At 31.4% G+C, this 20,779-nt stretch overlaps 1 protein-coding gene and 1 long non-coding RNA gene across 2 annotated transcripts; both read left to right on the top strand.

The window, feature by feature from the left end:
• Window positions 1-11,380: 11,380 nt before the first annotated feature.
• LOC111897805 (uncharacterized) lies at window positions 11,381-15,832 on the top strand. Its single transcript, XR_002852390.3, has 3 exons — window positions 11,381-11,458; window positions 15,224-15,278; window positions 15,382-15,832. It is a non-coding gene; the product is annotated as an uncharacterized LOC111897805 (long non-coding RNA).
• Window positions 11,392-14,873, top strand: LOC111897804 (receptor-like protein EIX2). Its single transcript, XM_023893748.2, has 2 exons — window positions 11,392-14,278; window positions 14,402-14,873. Exons 1-2 carry the CDS (start codon window positions 12,040-12,042, stop codon window positions 14,704-14,706), a joined length of 2,544 nt encoding a protein of 847 aa, XP_023749516.1. The 5' UTR covers window positions 11,392-12,039; the 3' UTR covers window positions 14,707-14,873.
• Window positions 15,833-20,779: the final 4,947 nt, after the last annotated feature.

The raw sequence follows: 20,779 nt of genomic DNA, 5'->3' as shown, positions 1-20,779 counted from the left end.
AATTCGAGAATACAATTTCAAAATCACTATCTTCTTAAAATCTCTCTTAGTGAAAGCATTTCCTCACAGTCTTTTTCATAAAGGAGGTAATCTTATGACACTTAGATTTTATGGTGTATGAGTTCCTGTCCATGCGAATTTTCCAAAACCAAAGTTTGCGACAAATCTAAACTCATATGGACCGAACTTTCTCAATCTTGATTTCTTGCCTTATGGTAATACAAGTGCCCACCATGTCTTCCAAGTAGTTAAGTAGCTCACCCATTCATATCAATGTACTTTTCATTGATCAAGGTGCTTGCCTTTTATGCGTTCAAATGAGAACTCATAGAACTCACATGCGTAATTAACTCAATTGGAATGACACAGAAAAATAATGTCAACACGATAGGTCATAAACCTCAAGTCGTGTGCTAGTGATGATTGATAAGGTTTATTCTTCATTTTTTTCTTGAAACCTTTCAATACCATTAAGACTCCCACTGACTCCTTGACATATAAGATTCTCTTGTCAATAAACATTTCTTTACAAATAAATATTCAAGAGTTAGTATAGCTTTTATCAAGACAAAACACTTCACAAAATTGGTCCTAGTTGGTCTTTATCTTATCCAAGACATCACAACTTTCTAATTTCAAATGTACAAGAATAAGGAAACCTTTTCCAAATTCCACATTTGATGAATGTTATAAACCTTCTTGAGACTTGCCATTCAATTCACAATCTTAACTCTAAGACTTGATATTGGAACGAAGTATGATTGACTTCTTGATTTAACCATTTCTTCAATTCTTGATTCCTCTTCTCAGACATACAATTGCACTAAGACTCACTTAGAGGATCAATTGAGATATGGTTCTTAATCATTAAGACCTATCATAAAACATAATAAAAGGTACTCTCCCTTCTTCTTAGAATAGAGAAACTTTTATCTTTCTGCCTACTTGATTCTTCTTTATTCGTTCTGCTATTTATTGAAACTCTTTCAATCAACTGAGAATTACACTTAATCTCATAAGTATAATCATATTTACTTAACCTTAGTAAATCATGACGAATATCTTTGTTACTCTTGTGGTGGACTTGATCAACACACAACCTTGTGTACTCGATCTCTTAGTCCTTCACTTGACACTTTGTCAACGAATTAGTCTAATTTCCAAATATGAAATTTCTCATTCATCATGCAACCAAGTTGTATGATTCCAAGTTTCTGTCTAATTGAAACTTGGGCGATGATAAACTTTCCCTATTTGGTAAATTCTTGACATTTCCACAAATAACATAATTAATAATCAAATCCATTATTGCTAATAATAGAAACTTGCAAACATCAATTTTTCATATACGCCATTGCAAGGATAAATAAATAATATAAAAATCAAAATTTATTTTATTGCGGAAAAATTTGTCCTTACAATGCAATTTAACTGAAAAACTATGTTGTTACATATTCCTAAGCAATCTATTTTAACTCCAAGTAGTAGCTTAAGAATCTAATCTTCAAGCAATGCGATCGAAATCCATTTCTTCACGATTAGATTCAGCTTCACTTCTTCCCTTAAGCTTCCTTTCTTTTCTTCGATCCTACAAAACATCAAAATGTAATCTTATCACATCATGTATCAAGAATCTAGAATAGGAACTTAAAAGAGTTAGTTAATGGATTTCACATAAAGTAGAGCCATATGTTTTGACTCTCCCATATCTTAGATCTCTTAGGTAAATAGAGCAGCTTCGTCTCCAATGCTCCTTTTCTTGGCAATATAAGCAAATGGACTCTTTTGGAATGGCACAAGAAACAATCTCAGAATCTACTTTTTCTGGTTCTCCAATGTCACCATTTTCAATGTCCATTGAAGTTTGGGATTTTGATTCACCGGACAAATTTGCTCGACTAACTTGCCAAATCATTGCTGATTCAGCAGCTATAAGCAAATAGGTCAAATCAATGAGGGTCACGTCATGATCCATCATATAGTACTCTCTAACGAACTCACTATATGATTCAGGAAGCGACTGAAGAACCCAGTCAACAGCCAACTTACCTAAAATCTCGACACCCAACATCCTTAACCTATCAATGTGTGACTTCATCTCTAAGACGTGTACACACATAGGTTTCCCATGTTTACTTGCCAAAAGGGCTTGAGTGAGCTTGAACTTTTCAAGCCTTTGAACTTGTGGGTTTGGGAGAATAATTGGAGGAGGTGGAGGAAGTAAAGCATGATCTCTTGTTCCCCGATCGAATCGTGAAATATCATCTTCATGTGGAAAACTTGTTCGATGGGATTTGGGAAGACCATAGTTGTCATACTTTGACATATACAAAATGCGAGAAAATTCAAGTCAAGTTGATCAGGATCCTCGATGTGACACCCAAATGAAACATTGAGTCTAGGATCCAACACAATACTCTACAATCCTAGAAGAGTGATGCCGTAATCTAGTTGCAGAATAGTAATTCGTTTAGAATGTAATTCGTTTCTTTGCCTTTGTTTCTTGAACATATGTTTACATCAATTAATTGACTGTCATTCTTGCTATATTTGCACGCAATGAAGGTACGGTTTTAAAAGTTGTTATTTTTTATTATATGTTTTCACAATATGTTTCAATAATTTGATTTTACATTTCATTCAATCCATTCATTGCTTTCACTGTTTCACATGGCAATTGCTATCTACTCTAATGCTACACGAAAACCATGATAACTATGCATTTTATGAGTGGATAAACGAATTGGTTATTTTTACGTGAATAGTCCCATGACAACTTTTATTCAACAACAAATTATATAATGGAATTATATATAATTTTTGTCTTTTTTTTTTTGACAACTTTTATTCAGCAACAAATTATATAACAAAATTATATATAATTTGTCTTTTTTTGATAAATTGTATAACAGAACTAAAAGATTATGGTTTTTCAGCAACAAATTGTATAACACAACTAAAAGAGTATGGATATAGATTTTACTTGATCTGTATATTCATTATTTTGAATTTCATTTCATTACTATTTTTACTGTATTTTGATTTCCTGTCATTTTACATTAGGTTATCGGCTTGGTTGTTCTTTGATAATTAGTTCAACTTGTTTTACATTTGTTTTTCCATCCGTGTCATTTTATATATGTTGATTTTTCTGTGCAAAGAAATGGCACAGCCAAATGTTACTTTGATTTCGGATTTAGATATATTTAAAGATGATTTGACTATCAAAGTTAAAGTGATAAACCTATGAAACCTTTTTTCATTGTATAACAAGGATGAATTTTTCTCGATTGAATTAATCTTAATAGATGAACAGGTATTTTACAACTTCACACTATATATTCATTACACATTCAAAGTTTAATATGATTTGATGATAATTTTATATATCATACTTCTTTTAGGGTACTAAGATCCAAGTAAATGTATTAAGAAAAAACATCTATCGATTCAAAAACATTCTAAAAGATGGCTTGGCATTTTACATACAATGTTCAAGCTTTGAATCTCAAAGGATGGGTGGTTTTACTTTAACTCGGCAACATCATAAACTTACTTTTGTCCATAACATCGTTCTTACGGAGTGTCATGACTTTTCTGGACCTGCGTTTGGTTTTGAATTTATTGATTACCAGTCTATTATCTCATTGACCCATCCTGAAAACACCGCTATCGATTAGTTGCAATTTGTTATAGATTAATTATTGTCAATTTTATGGTTTGAATAGTATATCATATTTTTAAAATCATAACAAAATTTAATTCATCTTTTTTGATGTTCATAGATGTTATTGGATTGGTCGTTGCAATTGGTGAGATGGGGAGAGACAATGATGATATCAAAAAACACAGACTCAACATCCAAATCCAAGATGCAAAGTTTGTTATTTTATATTTTATTTTATTTTTTTGGATATTAGATTATCTAATTATAATTTCATTTAATTTAAAACTTTTATTTGGCATGGTTTCCAACTAAGTGTCAATTTGTGGGGTGATTTTTCTTACAAAATGCAAGGGTTTCTTGATAACAATCCACACAATCTTCGTATCATCGTTATCATTCAATTTGCGAAACTTAGTATTTGGAGAGGTATACTATAGTATTTTGTTATTAATTATTTTTTTAATCATTAAATTAACACTTATTAAAATCTTTTTTATAGATCGTCCCACAGTTAACACCTATTTTTCCGTGTCGAAGCTATTCATTAACACAAACATTGATGAAATCAATGTTTTTAAGAAAATGTATTTTATGTTATATAATTCTAATTTCTCCGATTAACTTTTATGTCACTAATATTAGTTATATGTGATTAATATTAGTCATTTGTGTTATTTCATTATAATTTCTATATTTATCTTTTATGTGATTAATATTATTTACTTTTCTTTATTTCATTCAAATTTCTACAATTAATTTTTATGTGACTAATATTAGTTAATTTTTTTTTAACAAACAATTTGGATGGAGATGATCGTCCTGATTCATCCACAAATACATTCACACTTATGAAGTCTAATAAGTTTCTGAACACGATGATTTCATGGTTAAGTTTCAGTTGAAGACAATTGTTGATGTTTCAGAACCTGTGGAGGTGTGGTTTTTATATATTTTATAATATTTATAAACCTACTTTTTTGTTATGTATATTGCATAATCAAAATAAAATTAATATGCAGAAAAATACTTTCATTATCATGGGCACTATAAAGGGAATTTTACAAAATGAACCATGGCATTATTTGGCATGTACAAATTGCAACTACAAAGCAATTCGGCCTCCTGGTCCAAAAGATCAAGTTGATGATGAAGGATTAACCGGTTATGAATGTCATAATAAGGATTGCACAAAAAACAAAACTACGGTTATTCCGAGGTTATTATTTTCCTCCTGAATCATTAAAACCTATATTATATTTTATATTGTAATAAATATATTTTGGATTTTCCTTTTTTTATAGATATAAGATTCCGATACGTGTGCAAGACAATACTGGTACTCTTACCTTAACCATGTTTGAAAGAGATGGAACGTATCTTTTGAAAAAATCAGCCCATGATCTGTTTAAAAAAACAGTCAAGGTCGTCTTCCTTGATTAAAATTAAATGATACATCTACTTAATATATTTAGTTTAACTAATTTTTTTTTACTTTTTTTTTTATTGTAGCTTGGTTTTAGTACTCAACTTTATCCCGGAGAGATAAATGCATTGAAAGGTTTGAAGTTGGCTTTTAAAATATCAATCAGTCCCTTCAATGTCTCGAAAAAAACAACCAATACAGTATATGTAGAGTCAGTGATGATGAAAAATTGATTGAAGAACTCGAAAATAAGTTTACCGTTTCACAGGTCATTAATTTATTTATTATTATTATGCTTAATATTTTTACTATTCTTATAAAAAGATTTATTATTATTATTATTATCATTATATTATGTATTACTATAACTACTATTATTTTATTATTATTATTATTATTATTATTATTATTATTATTATTATTATTATTATTATATGTGTTCATATTTTTTATTATTTATTATGCAGGTAGGTAATTCACAATCATTTGATATTGGTGAAGCTGATTCTGAATCACAAGATAATAAGATTTTGAAGGTTATATACACTTTATAATAACATATAATTATTTTATAAATATAAGTTCAGATTATAAATTAATTAAGTACAAATTTTTTTAGGATGCAATTTCTAGGACAGACGACAACATAACACCTTACACTGTTGATAAAAACTCAGCAACAAGTCCCATGAAGGGTTTCAATATACCAACTGTTTTGAAGAGAAATCTGGAAGAAGTGTTTGATCTGGAGTTGAACGAACATTTATCATCATCAAAAACTCCTAAAATATCGCCAGAAGGACGCATTAACCAAATTGTGAAGGTAAAGTTGGAAAAAAGTGGTTGGCTTTTTATTTTAAGTTTAAGTTTCATTAGGTATTGGATTATGATTTATAGACAATGATTATGCATTTTACTTTTCATTAAGTACTTTCACGTTTTGTTTTAGAATTTTCAAACATTTGTTGGGGATGATTGTTTTTTATTAGTATGTTTAACCTACATTCATAATATATTATTATGAATGTTAATTTATGATTTAGAAATAATTTTGTTATTTAAGTCACTTATGATCTTGGAATAATTTTGTTATTTAACATACACCACATTTATTTTTTAATTTTCAAACATATATTATATAGACTTCTATTTGTAGCAGTTGTTTACATTTGACTTTGAATTTGGGTGTTTCTTATTCCTATTCTAAAGTAGCCTAGTCTTTGATTGTGATTGTGCTTCAAAATGAGATTGACCGAAGATCTTAATTCTGGTTGATTACAGGTTGTTTATTCATTGATATTTCCAGCTTTGTAGGAGGACGAAAATAACACAATTTAAATTTCACAAATCAAATATTTACAAAAACGAAAACAAATACAAAAAATTTCAATCATATTATTATTACCTGAAGTAAAGCCCTAAAAGATTGAGGTTTTGTTAGCTAACCACATTTCAAGAATGGTGCCCACAACTTTAGATTCTTCCATATCTAAAGAAAACAAGAAATTATTAATTTTGTTAGTTAAGTAATATATATTGCTACCTATAGCACATTTCAAAATACAATGCTTATTTTGGAACCAATTATTCCTCCTGGAGTGAGAGAAACAGTTATTGATTTAGTGGTTTAAGAGAAAAATTAATATATATTGCTATAAAAGTGTAAACAACAATTTTTTGATAGTAGAATGTTATAATAGGAATAAATAAAGGTACGATACCTAACGAAAAATTAACATAATTAAAGTTCATTACCATTTTTGTCCAATTATCATTTGTCTAGGCTACACATACCACCTACCTGTCAATTTAAGAATATTGGGTATAAAATACTAAATATTGTGTATTACATATGTTGATTAAAAGATATGTTAAATAATAAGAAATATAAATAAATAAAACACAAAATTTTTATCTCAACTAAATATCATCTTAGGGTTGCCATCTTTTAATGAAGAATTGTGTATTAACAGATTCAATACATTCTAAAATATTATGCAACTCAAATAGCCCCCAAGGTTTCGATATTCAATTAAAATGTGTTTGATACAAATAATTGAATTTAACATATAAATTAATTGTACCGATTGCTATGTTTTAGGCAATATAATTAATGATAAACAAATCTAATTAATAAAAGAAGCATTGTTATTTTTCATTTTAACCCTTCTGCATAAAATCCTAAATAAACATCTATGCATGCACTTATACATCAAGTAATAAGAGTTTTAATAAACTATATCATCAATCAACCATTTGAATCATATTACTAATACACTTTGTTGTCAAATAAGCTGAGCACTGTCCACTTTTCCAACCAGCTACGTGAAAGCAAAAAGGGAAAACCATTCCTTTTTCAATAATGGAGTTTGGAATCTTTCCCTTCCTAACCTTTTAATCTAATTAACTATTCATCTGTATTATAAATACTTAAATAATATAATATCTAATGTGATATATAGATAATAAATAATTATCAATAGCAGAATTATACCATTAGACAATTAGACATGGATTGGTGCATAAAATAACTCACTTTTTAAGTTTATTACATTTCAATGTTCGTTGCCCTTGGCTATGGTATATTGCAATCTAATATAACTTATATGGATTTCTGTAATTTATCACATACCATTTTTATTGGCCTGCAAGATAATGAAGCAGTAGTAAAAACTAAGTGATTTTGATTGAAATAGGGATTAAAGGTATGCAAAAAGATAAAGTTTGATAAAAATGAACAATGATTTAAACTAATATAAGTATCTTGACACACAGTGACCCACCAAAACATCGATTCTTGATCACAACTGAAATATGGATCAGATATGGATTATTTGTATTATACATAAAATTGAAAACCTTACTATACAATGATACAAAACTTATATAATTTAGAAGGTATATCAAAGAAAATAATTGTTTTATTTACTCATATGATCCCCTAAATAATCATTAACGAGATTTTGTCTAAAATTTAGCAATTTCAAAATTTAAATGTTTAAACAAACACTCAAATTTCAAAAATCGAACCAAAACCATTTCTACCTTATTGTGTTTCCGCTATTAACGAATGTGAGTTTATTCTTTTGAACGGCTTAACTTTTCGCTTATATCTTCAGTCACAACATTTCTGGAACAAAGAAAAACATGTAAATTTTCTTCAACATAATCTATTTTCTGTTAAAAAAACTAAGATTAACCATCAGTTGATCATCTCTTACCTTGAATCTTGCTTTCTTCAAACCCCAATGTTGCGTTCAACCAGTCTCTGAGTTCGACAGCAAGATTACTCAACGTAAGCTTTTCTTCACTTCACATTTCTAATCGGTGGTATATTAGTATCTTCCTTTATCGATATACATGGATAAATGTTCACAATCTTTAAGAAATCGAACTGTGGCTATGGAAATGTGTATGTAATCAAAATTCTAGGTTGGGTTTTTTGTTTCATCGTGTGTGTTACAGACAAAAGGGAAAGGGGAAAGTTTGGGGAATAGTGATAACTTGTAGGTGGGTTTTATTATAAATAAAAAATTATGAATAATCTTTAAAATGGTTAAAATTAAATTTATTTAATTTCTCATGTATTTGATTTACTTTATGCATAAATACGGTTTTAAATGTCAACCTGGATATCTTAAACATTTAAATACATTAGCTGTGGAATTTTCAATATATATATATATATATATATATATATATATATATATATATATATATATATATATAGAGAGAGAGAGAGAGAGAGAGAGTCAAGATCAAATAAGAAGGAAATTTTTGGAAGGAAGGTAAGAAGTTTTTTTTCTATATATTTTTTTCGCGAACAAACAAAATGAATCATTAGATGATTCATTTATAAGATGATTCACAAGAAAAAAATTCTCAAAAAAACATCTCGATGATTCATTTATATAATGATTTTGTTGTTATTCACTAAAATTGTCATAAAAGTGGATTTTTTCTTAATTTACTTAAAAATGAATCATATAGATGTTTTTTTGAGATTTTTTTCTAGTGAATCATCTTACAAATGAATCATCTAGTGATTCATTTTTTTTGTTCGTCAAAAAAATATGTAGAAAAAAAAACATCTTACCTTCCTACCAAAAAAAATTTCTTACCGGATATATATATATATATATATATATATATATATATATATATATATATATATATATATGGGTAGTGGAATTTCCATTGTATTATAAAAATCGAGCATGAACAATGATAAAAATACGTTATCACTTTCTCTAACATAAAAAAAACCACTTTTATGATCGATAAATATATTATGTTTCTCCAATTGTATTGTCATATAACATAATTTCCGCATTATGATTTATAACTATCTTTTGTTTGTTATTATTATTTAATTTCTTAATTGAAGTTTATTCGGATTATATAAGTTACCAATCATTTGTAATAGTTATTTTAAAATTATTAATTTTTATAAGTTAACTTTATTGATTTTATTATATATCAAAGAAGAATATAGATGCTACATATGCTGGAGAAAGAAGAAGAAAGAGAAAGTTATACTTGAATAATAAAAAATCTAAGAATAACTATACCGTGGAATCGTCTCAACCTATATCTATTGCACATGCTACTCACTTTAGCCAATATGGTAATTTTCTTACTTTGTTTTAAATATTGAATATATTTTATTTATTTATTTGTAATCTATTGTTCATAATTATTTTAAAAATAAATAAATTTTTATAAAATATAATATATTTAATTTTATATAAAAAATGTTCTTAAATTATTTACTATTATTTTACAGGTTCAATTAACACTACAGCTTCTATAAACGCTAAAGAAAGGAGAAAAATTAGAAAGTCATATTTGAATAATAAAAAATCCAAAGTAAATTCTAACACATCTACCCATCAAAAATCACCTATTACACATGTTTCTTACATATTAAATAACGGTATTGTTATTCTTTTATTTTATAATTCTTTTTGAACTATATAAATTATATCAAATTGCTAAATTCTAAAGTTTAATTGTTTTTTTATAATTAATTTTATTGATTTTATTACTAACAATATTTCATAACAGATATCTACAATCGTTGTAGTCATTTAGTATCTATAGATAACTACAGAAACGTTACATCAGATAACGAAAATCTAAACTCAGTCAAATCATTTGTATATCAACATAAAGCTATTCATTCTCAGTCTGCAGATATAAATGTTAGAACTCCTTTATCTAACATTTCAAATGGTATGCATTTCTTTATAGACAGATTCTAAAATATATGTTTACCAGTTATATAATTTATACAAACTCCTAACGTTATAATTTGTATTTTTATTTTTTCAGGAAATTATATTTTTCATAATAACATTCAAACACCGCTATTTATTAACAATGATAATCCATTGTTGGGTATTCGCATGACATCTACCGGTCATTCAACCATCACTCAAAAATCTTCATCAATCAAGTTACCAAAAGGAAAAACATCAATTAAAAAGAAAGACTACACACATATCTGCTATATCTATGATTGACTTGACATTAGATGAAGAAATTAATGATGACCATATTATTGAATATGTTTTTCGCGGTACTTCACAAGGTGATCATAAATATAGAAAATTTAATATTTTTATTTAATATATTTAATTATATTCATTATTTTTAATTTATTTATGAGATTCAACAGATTACTTGGATCATGGAGACCAGATTGTCATATATCAAATTTGTCATGCAAATAAACTATCCAATGTTATGTTAAATTACTTTTTACAAATATATAAAACTGCGTATACTTTTATTATGTATATCAATTTATCTTTCCATTTTATTTAAATTTTATTGCATTATACAAAATGATAATTTTCTAACATATCTACAAATACAAATTGCTAATTGGATATTTAAACATTTTTGAATTCTTAGTTTCAACCGAACATTATATTATTATGAAATTACTGACAAAACGTCACTCAATAATTATGGTATTAATTAATTTAAATTATTTTTAAAATTTTCAATAATTAGTTTATAAATAAATTAAAATTATTTTTAAAATTTTCATCCGTAGACACCACGAGTTATAACCTAATATATATATATATATATATATATATATATATATATATATATATATATATATATATATATATATATATATATATATATATATATATATATATATATATATATATATATATATATAATACATTTTTAATTTTTTTAAGTCACTATCGACTTATAATTATAAAATGAATAATCATCATAAAAGAATATTTAGCGGATTTTGAATTTATCGCATTCTTACATCCGAAGTCGTTGCTTTTATCTCCCACCTTGCCGCTACCGTTGTCATCTTCTTGGTTTTCCATCAGGTAAATTATCAGCAGATCACAGGTACTCAGCGCATTTGTTCTCTTTATCTCTGTTCTCTATTTTATTGCGTGCTATATCTCCAGGCAGAAACATAAATTGTATAATAATGAAGGGGGAATGCGAGATTCGTGATTGCTGTTGAATTGGGGTTTAATTGAGTGTTTGCTTTTAAATTTTGATTTGTTTGTATGTCGATAAAGTTTTTGCTCTATCTACTGATAACACTACTAAAATAAAAAGTAATCTGTATTCAACATCACTTTATAAAGAGACCCAAATAATATTTTTACTATTTTCATGGTAGATTGGCATTTGATTTCGTTACTTTGTTTTCTTGGGTATTATAATAGATAATAAATACAAACGACCAAGACTTCTAGGTCTATGAACGTCTAATCCGGGGCAATTTATTCCAATTCGTCATTTTTAATTTGCCTTGCTCTTTGCTCCAAACACGTATGCCACCAGTTTGAGATCACCTACTTAGAATCATTCATCCTCACAGTTGAGACTATATAAACCCTCATGAGGGCAGTTGATATACAAACCAAAAAATCAGCAAGAGTTTCATTTAGACATTATGACTCCTTGTGTTTTTATAATTTTCTCACTTCTTTTGCTACTCACTGTGACTACAACTTCCAGCCAATTGGTAAGAGTGGGAAAAGGAGGGGTTGATGCAGATGTTGTGATGAACAAGTGTTTGGATAAGGAGATACACGCTCTCCTTCTTTTTAAAGCTCCCCTTAAAGACCCTGATGGTGGTCTCTCTACTTGGACAGCTGACGAACATGACTGCTGTAAATGGAGAGGAATTACGTGCAACAACCAAACAGGTCATGTTACAAAGCTTGAAATCAGCAACTCTGGTCTTGTAGGTGAGATTAGCCATTCTTTGCTTAATTTAAGCTATTTGAATCATTTGGATCTTTCCATCAATTCTTTTCATGGAAACATTCCCATCTTCATTGGTTCCATGACCCAATTAATTTACCTTGACCTTTCCCATAACTCCTTTTATGGAACCATTCCTCCAGAATTTGAAAACCTCACCAACTTGCAACACCTTCAACTTAGTTACGTTGGAAGATGTAGAGTTGAAAAGATAGAGTGGTTGTCTAATCTGTCTCATTTGGAGAAACTTGAATTAGATGGGATTTCCCTAGCCAAACAAAATCACTGGGTAGATGTAATTCTGAGTCTCCGGAAACTCTCATATTTATCTTTAGAGGGATGTGAGCTGTCACAGGTGATGTATCCATATTCTTCTTCATTTCTCAACTCTTCTTCTTCTTCTTCATCTATTGAAGGCCTTTATCTTGGAAACAACAGTCTCACCTCATCCATGTATCGTTGGTTGTTCCTATTAACCAGCAATAAGCTTGGCTATCTTGATCTCTCTTACAACATGTTAGATGGGATACCCAAATATCTTGGTAACCTCTGTAGCTTGGAGTATTTGGAAATCAGTAACAACTCGGCTGCTGTCCAATTTCCTGATTTTCTCAACAACTTGTCTGGATGCACATCCCTTTCATTACAATGGTTGGATGCTTCTGATAGCCAATTTATAGGATCATTGTCCAATGATATCCAAAAGTTTTCATCCCTAGAGTACTTGGACTTATCTCATAATCACTTAAATGGAATTATAAGTGACAAACTGTGGGAACTACCGGGGCTTGGATTGCTTGACGTTTCTTTTAATAATCTTACAGTTCCTTCCACATATCACTTGCCAAGCCTTTCTTATGTAAAGGAAATTTATGTAAGCTCTTGCAAGGTAGGGCCTCGCTTCCCCAAATGGATTCAGACACTCAAAAATCTTACCCGTCTTGATCTTTCCAATACTGGAATTTCAGACACAATTCCTCTCGAGTTTTGGGCCACATGGCCTTCTCAATTAAAATATCTGAATCTCTCTTCCAACAACATTAGCGGGAAAGTACCAGATTTATTATCAAGTTTTGCCAACGGTTCAAAGATAGATTTGAGTTCCAACAACTTTCACGGTGCGATACTAAATGTTTCTTCTACTTTGTCATTATTAAATCTTTCCAGAAACAAATTCTCTGGAGGGATCTCCTTTATATGTCAGATTGTTGATGGGTTCTCTTCATTTCTTGACCTCTCTCGCAACATATTTATTGGACAACTCCCAGACTGTTTGTGGCATTTCAGAGAGCTAAAAGTTCTTAATCTCGGACACAACAATCTCTTTGGAAGGCTTCCTCCCTCTATTGGATTTTTGACAGATCTCCAGGTGTTGTATGTATACGATAACAACTTCTCTGGAGAATTGCCTTTGTCTTTAAAAAATTGCACAAGTTTAATCTCATTGAATTTGGGGGCCAACAAGTTTTCTGGTAATGTGCCTGTTTGGATAGGAGAAAACCTATCAGGGCTGTATGTTCTTATCCTAAGATCAAACAACTTCTTTGGAACCATCCCTTTACAATTATGTCAGTTAGCTAATCTTCAAATTTTGGACTTGTCAATGAACAATCTTCAAGGAACCATCCCCTCATGTTTTAGTAATCTTACGAGCATGATTCAACCAAGATTCTCACAAGATGTAAAGTTTTATACACTTGTAAGAGGTGTTGCATATGGATCGGGGATATATGTTGACCATGCAATGATTGAGTGGCAAGGAGATGAACATGAATTCTTTAACACTCTGAAATTGTTGAAGACCATTGACCTGTCAAGCAACAAGTTAACAGGACAAATCCCATATGAAATTACCAATCTTTCAGACTTGATTGCCCTGAGCTTGTCAAAGAACTCTCTATTTGGAGAGATTCCACAGAAAATTGGTGAGATGAAAAAACTTCTGACTTTGGATTTGTCTAGAAACAGTTTTTCAGGGCAGATACCATCAAGCATGTCTCAGATGACTTTACTGAATGACCTAGACTTGTCATTTAATAACTTTTCAGGGAGAATTCCATCTAGCACTCAACTCCAGTCCTTTGAACCTTCAAGATATGATGGGAATTCACAACTATGTGGACTTCCCCTTACCAAAAAGTGTCCTGGAGACGAAGAATCAGAAGTCCCACCAATCGTTGGTAAAAGTAAGAGTGATGCGAAAGACATAGATGAATTTTGGGGATGGTTTTATGCTGGTGGGGGAACTGGTTTTGCTATTGGATTTTGGATAGCATGTGGTGCTTTACTTCTCAACCACCGAGGGAGACGTGCATTTTTTCACTTTTTTGATAGCTGCAAAGATTGGGTTTAGGTGAAGGTGCTGATGCGCATTTCAAGTTTGCATAAAGCTAGATAAACACAGTTTGTCATCTAGTTTTTATTTTTGATTTCTTATTTTCCAGTATGTAATTTTGCTGGAGGTTTTAAGCCCTCCATATTAATAAAGTTGCCACCAAAACCATGGGTGGCCATTTTCTCTGTTTTGTATGAAATAAGATATCCTACAAAATTCAATACACTTCGTAGCATCTAAAAAACAAGAAGAAAGTTAGAGGGACACTAAAAAGCCAAAAACCGAACCGGACTGGTGTAGAAAAAAATGGTTTCATACAAATCGATTTCATTTGAAACCGAGTCGCCGGTTTAGTAATGGTGTAAGTTAGAATCCATTAGATATCATATTTCGATAGCAGTTGCACTTCCATTACATTTCATAATGTAAACATGATTAGTTTTGGCTCTTTGCATCAGTTATAAATGGAAATCGAAATTGTAATTTACACTTGAGTTTATAGTTTCTACTATTGACTTGTCTGTTCTATTTGCAGCACATGGCCCCTACAGATCAACTAGTTTTCAGAAAGAAACTGTTGAGATTAAAAGGTACTAAATACCATCTGAACTTGCATTTTTTCCAAGTTCTCCTAAACGATGGAAAATATTGCTTGCTAGTTTTCCAAATTTAACTGTGAAATCTTTGTTCCAGGTTGTGAATTATGAAAATCATGTGACGATTCAAAATTAAAGAGCAAAGCGGAAAGTTTTGTTAGTGTTATTATGGATGATAGTTTTGTGTTTTGGGTTGATGTCACTGTTTCCCCACAACTTATATAGGTTTTGATCTCATTTGGTCACTCGTTTATCTTTTTGTCATTCAAAGTCCTAAACTTTCAAGAAATATATCAAAAAGGTCATTATTAGAAGGAAGAATGGGATAGCCTGTTATAAGATGACGTGACATTCCATATAGAACTTACTTACATGGAGGTTTAAGTGGCGTCCACATGGCACTTTCTCTTTAATTATACTAGGTGTGAAACCTGTATACTACACATGTTGATTAAAATTAAATTAAATATCAAGATGTAAACATTAAGCAATTTTAAAACTAAAATTTTGAAAAAAATACAAAGAAAATGGTGAATAAGTAAGCAATTCAATCTATAATAAAAAAAAAAAAAAAAAAAAAAAAAAAAAAAAAAAAAAAAAACTATTGATATTTTAAATAATTGTGTTGACTTACAAATTCCAAAGATTTTTTTTAATACAACATTAGATGTCCTATTGCTAAGTTACTATCGTTCTCTAAAATTAATATTTTTAATCAATTATGCTTTTAACTTATGAGTGAACAATGTAAAAAAACAGCCCCACATTCGATAAAGATTTTCCAAGACTCTTGTTTATTGTAAACGCAAAACATACAACTAATGGAAATTATCTTATTTGAAATGTGAAAAGTATCCTTTTAATAGAAATCATCAAAGATTACTTCCGGAAATTATCTTTGCTTCTATAATATGATTGCCGAATGTTATAAAAATACATTACTATATTGGATTAAAAATATAAATACATTCATGCTTTGACTTAAAAATATAAGTACATGGCTATTTTTGGCTTAAAACTAATTAAGATTGTTGTTTTGGTGATAAAATAAAAGGAAAAGTACTTTGTTTTTGTTAAAAAGTGAAAATACGATTGTTTTGATTTAAAACTACACAAACATATTGTTCAAAGAATTTAACAATTATAAAAGGCGAATAACTTTAAATCAGTCAAGACATGTTTAATTTATAACGCGTTTCTAACATCTTTATGATTATATTATGGGTTGTTAAACCCCAAATCTCGTGAAGTAAATATTACAAATCACAACATAATTCATTATATATTGTCTACTTTTCTATTACAATATGAGGAGTCATTTTAAGAAATTGGGATTTTAGATAGGCATGAAAAAAAATTGAAGATCACATAAAGCACTAGAAAATCAAAATATTTTCATAATACAGTGTAAATACAAAATACTTATTCTTAATAAAATCAAAAACATTTTTTCAAGCTTTGATCATTTTGGTAAATGAAAAAAAGATGTATAAGAATATATTTAGTCGTCAATATATAATAAAAGTTTATATCAAAAGATGTATAACAATATATTTAGTCGTCAATATATAATAAAAGTTTATATCGGCTTCTTAATTGTAACTTTGTTTATTTACTAAACTGCCCGTGTTCTTTATCTTTGTTTTGATTTTAACAACTTTTGTCTGAACAACTTAGATGCTGGATAATATTCAATGTAGTAAATCTTCAGTTGTTTCCTTTGAAATCTTCCCAAGGGAGACGGCCACATCTACTCTGTGCTCTAAGTATTTCTTTGGCAGAATCATGATTGCAGTAAGCAAAAGGTCATTCAAGATTCTATTAAAGGTAAACTTTATAGGGAAAAATCCTCTACCTACCATTTATATTAACAACTTTCACGCCATCACTAAATCAACAGTCTCTTCTAGACTAACATTACAATGATTTAAATTATTGCGTGTTCCTCTTCATTTTAAATGGGTTTCAATCTACAAACCTTTCAAGCATCAGAGAGCGTTTTCATTCTAACGTAAGTATATTACTCATTAAAACCTTAAGAAACAGAAAAACTACACCAATGTTAAACAATATCTTATAGGGGAAAATGTCACTATAGCCCAACTAACTTAGAGCTTTTGGTTTAAAATGTCTTTTTTTCTCTTTCTAAGGATATGAAGTCCAATTTAGAAGGGTTAAAAGGTCACTATTTTGAAAGGGAAGTCAGCAGGTATCATTTGCCACTTCAATTAACAGCTTGCCACATCACTTACCACGTCAATTAAAATGTAACGACCCAAAAATCTAAGGTAAAATTTTCATTTTTAATATAGGAAAAACACTTAATAACTTTGTTTCGGACACTAAAAACATTTCAATTAAATTAATATCAGAGTCTAATCCCAAAGATCACATATTGCGAAAAAAACATGGGTATATGCATTGCGATCGTCCCGAGCTCCTTTATTTGAAAACTGGAGGTATCTGAAACAAAAACTGAAAACTGCATGCATGAAGCTTAGTGAGTTCCCCAAATACCACATAACATACATATCAATCATATCCATACATGTCATACATAACCATGAGCTATACATCAATCATAGTTATATAAGATGCTATGTGTTGCACATACTCTTGCCGTTATGACACGGGCCGCCTCGTGGTCTTTCTTGTCAAGTCGGGGGCCACCCCCTGGGTCCTATAGACAAGTGCCAGTAACCATCTCCGGGTCTTCCATGCAAGTACCACAAAGACAAATAGTGTACAATCTACTCTACTTAGCTAATAGCATACAGTGTGTTAGGAGTTGCCTCATGGTCTTTCATATATAGTGCCAAGGGCTAACCCCCGGGTCTTCCTACCATACATAAACCAAATAAGTTAGCTTTGGTGCCTTCAACCCATACAAATAGTGAGGAGAGTCACCTCGAATGCAGAAGCTCACTGCACGAAATCCCTAGTTGCTGCCTTGACGATTTCCCAAACTAAGAATAACCAAAACAACCTCTAGTTAGCAATTGAATTCCAAACCATGATCCATAATCCACACTTGGCGTAAAATGACCATTTTACCCCTGACATAACATAAACCAAAAGACGAGGCCCAAGCCCAAAATCAAAAGTGTAACGATCGTTTCCGAGGTATAAAAGTTATTTAATTCTTCAGTTTAGTTTGGGCCATAACTGAATTAATATTGTGAGTGGACCTTTATTTTGGGCCGAAGAGTAAGCAGCCCATAAGCCGTACGCGGGGCGTAACCCCCTTGTACGTTGGGCGTACTGCTCAAATGAAACGCGGGGACGCTGAGCGTACGCGCATCGTACCTTAAGGTACGCCCAGCGTACGCGACCAAGTGGCAAACCCTAATTTTAGGGGTTGAGGCGTATTTAAACCCCATTATAGCCTCCCATTTGGACTCCTCACTTATCATTCACTCCAGAGAAACCCTAGTTCGTCCCCTTTGCTCCTTGTTTGTATGTGTTTGATCTTTGAGCTTATTTTTATGAAGAATGAGAAGAAGAGAAGTGGAAGAAGAAGAACTTGAGCACCTTGAGCTCATAGATCTAGGATCATCCTTTCTTTTGGCATTCAAAAGAGGTATAAAGCTTCCAACTTTCCTCTTGTAAGTTTAGATCTCGGAGTTTTTGGAAGTTTGGACCTTTAAGGTCCAAAGGAAGGACCTTTATCTAGCAACTTCGTTTTTGGAGCTTGGGATTGCTATCCTTGAGGCTCAAGTGTCCCCATAGTAGTAAAGTTTCGAACTTTGTGGCTTATATGGAACCATGCATGAGATCTGGTTGGTTTTATGGAAGTAGAATGTTATTTGTGGAAGTTTGAGCCTTTATGAGACTTGTAAGCCATCAAGTAAGCAACTTTATAGCTTAAGTCATGGAACAAGCTTAGGATCTGGATTTGTAGCTTCTGGTTCGAATTATTAAGCACTTAATGAGATGTTGGCTTAACAGAGTTGTACGCTGGGCGTACAAGGAAGTACGCGCCGCGTACAATCCAGCAGCCAGTACGCTCAGCGTACCTTGGTGTACACCCCGCGTACGCTACCAGTTTGGGCTTCGAGTGTTGGGCCTCGATGTGGGCTGGGTTTTAGGCTTAGGGTCCTTGGGCCTTTATGGCCCATCAGAATTCAGTTGCTAAGGACCAAGGATTTAGTATTGGGCTTGGGTAAGGCCCAATAAAAGGGTCCTAGGCCTAAAATAGCAAATTGGGCCATTAGTGGGCCTATAGTGGGGCCATAGATGGACTTAGAAGGAATTTAGGTTTTGGGCCATGTTGTGTCTCACACCATAGTAGGGGTAAAATGGTCATTTTACCCAGAGAGGAATCCCTATTCTGATTTAGTATTTATTTCCCATTATAGCTGGGAAGCAGCCGGAGCAGCAGTCAGGGATTTCTCATTCAGGAGTGCATCGGTCAGCATCACGAGGTGAGTTTCCTTCCAGTAGGAACGGGTCTACGGCCACAATGTCGGCCCGTTTAGTTCGCAGTAGTTTCGGACTTCGGTCCGATGCAGTAGTTAGAGTGCTTGACGTCTTTGTGATTCAAGCACGTTTTGTGTTATGTGTTCCGGACTCTGTTCCGATGTAGTATGTAGTATATGTTTTCATGCTAGTTGATATGTTTATGCTATGTTACGTTCGGTCAGTTCCGGACTTCATTCCGATGCAAGGGACAAGGTCCCATTCAGTTCCGGACTTTGGTCTGATACAGTTAGTTCCGGACTTCGATCTGATGCAGAGGGCAAGGCCCTGGTTAGTTCCGGACTCCGGTCCAATGCAGTTTCCGGACTTCGGTCCGATGCAGAGGGCAAGACCCTGGTTAGTTTCCGGACTTCAGTCCAATGCAGAGGGCAAGGCCCTGGTAAGTTTCCGGACTTCGGTCCGATGCAGTGGGCAAGGCCCAGTAGATGCTTTATATGTTATTGTATGGTATGTGGTAGTTTGGGGGAGCTCACTAAGCTTCATGCTTACAGTTTCAGTTTTGGTTTCAGGTGCTTCCGTAAGTAAAGGGAAGAGCTCGGGATGATGGCATCGCACACACCACAGCTTCAGTCTTTTCCTGGGAGTTTATTTTGATTCATAGTTTGATTTCGCACAAATGTTCATGACATTTTATTATGGGTTGAGATAACTGACACATGGTTTTATGATGTGACGATTGGAATATGATTTTATTATTATTTAAAACAAAAATTTTTGGGTCGTATTTTTGGATGTTACAAGTTGGTATCAGAGCCTTGGTTTGAGGGATTCGGACACACTTTCGGGTGTGTCTGAACTCAAAATAAGGAAGTGGTAAAATGTTTTCAAAAGAAAAGAGTTTTAGAAAAGTGAAAAGAAATTTGTAGAAAGAAAAGGACTTTGAAAAGAGAAAAGGGGTGTGGTGCATGCGATCAGCCGAGCTCAAGTAAGTACTCCCAAATTACCCATACGAGTTTATGTTATGAGTTATCAGTTTTAGTAGAACAGCATGCTAGAATTGGGCTAAGGATCTAGGA

Source organism: Lactuca sativa, chromosome 6 (genome assembly GCF_002870075.4).
Source record: "Lactuca sativa cultivar Salinas chromosome 6, Lsat_Salinas_v11, whole genome shotgun sequence".
Classification (NCBI taxonomy): Eukaryota; Viridiplantae; Streptophyta; class Magnoliopsida; order Asterales; family Asteraceae; genus Lactuca; species Lactuca sativa.
This window is presented reverse-complemented; position numbering and strand designations above follow the sequence as displayed.

What these genes read in the sequence shown, in the direction of transcription:
- LOC111897804 (XM_023893748.2), top strand. Translation starts at nt 12,040, where the DNA reads ATGACTCCTTGTGTTTTTATAATTTTCTCACTTCTTTTGCTACTCACT. An exon ending in AGAGATTCCACAGAAAATTG is followed by an intron (nt 14,279 to 14,401) that starts GTGAGATGAAAA and finishes ATAACTTTTCAG; the next exon opens with GGAGAATTCCATCTAGCACT.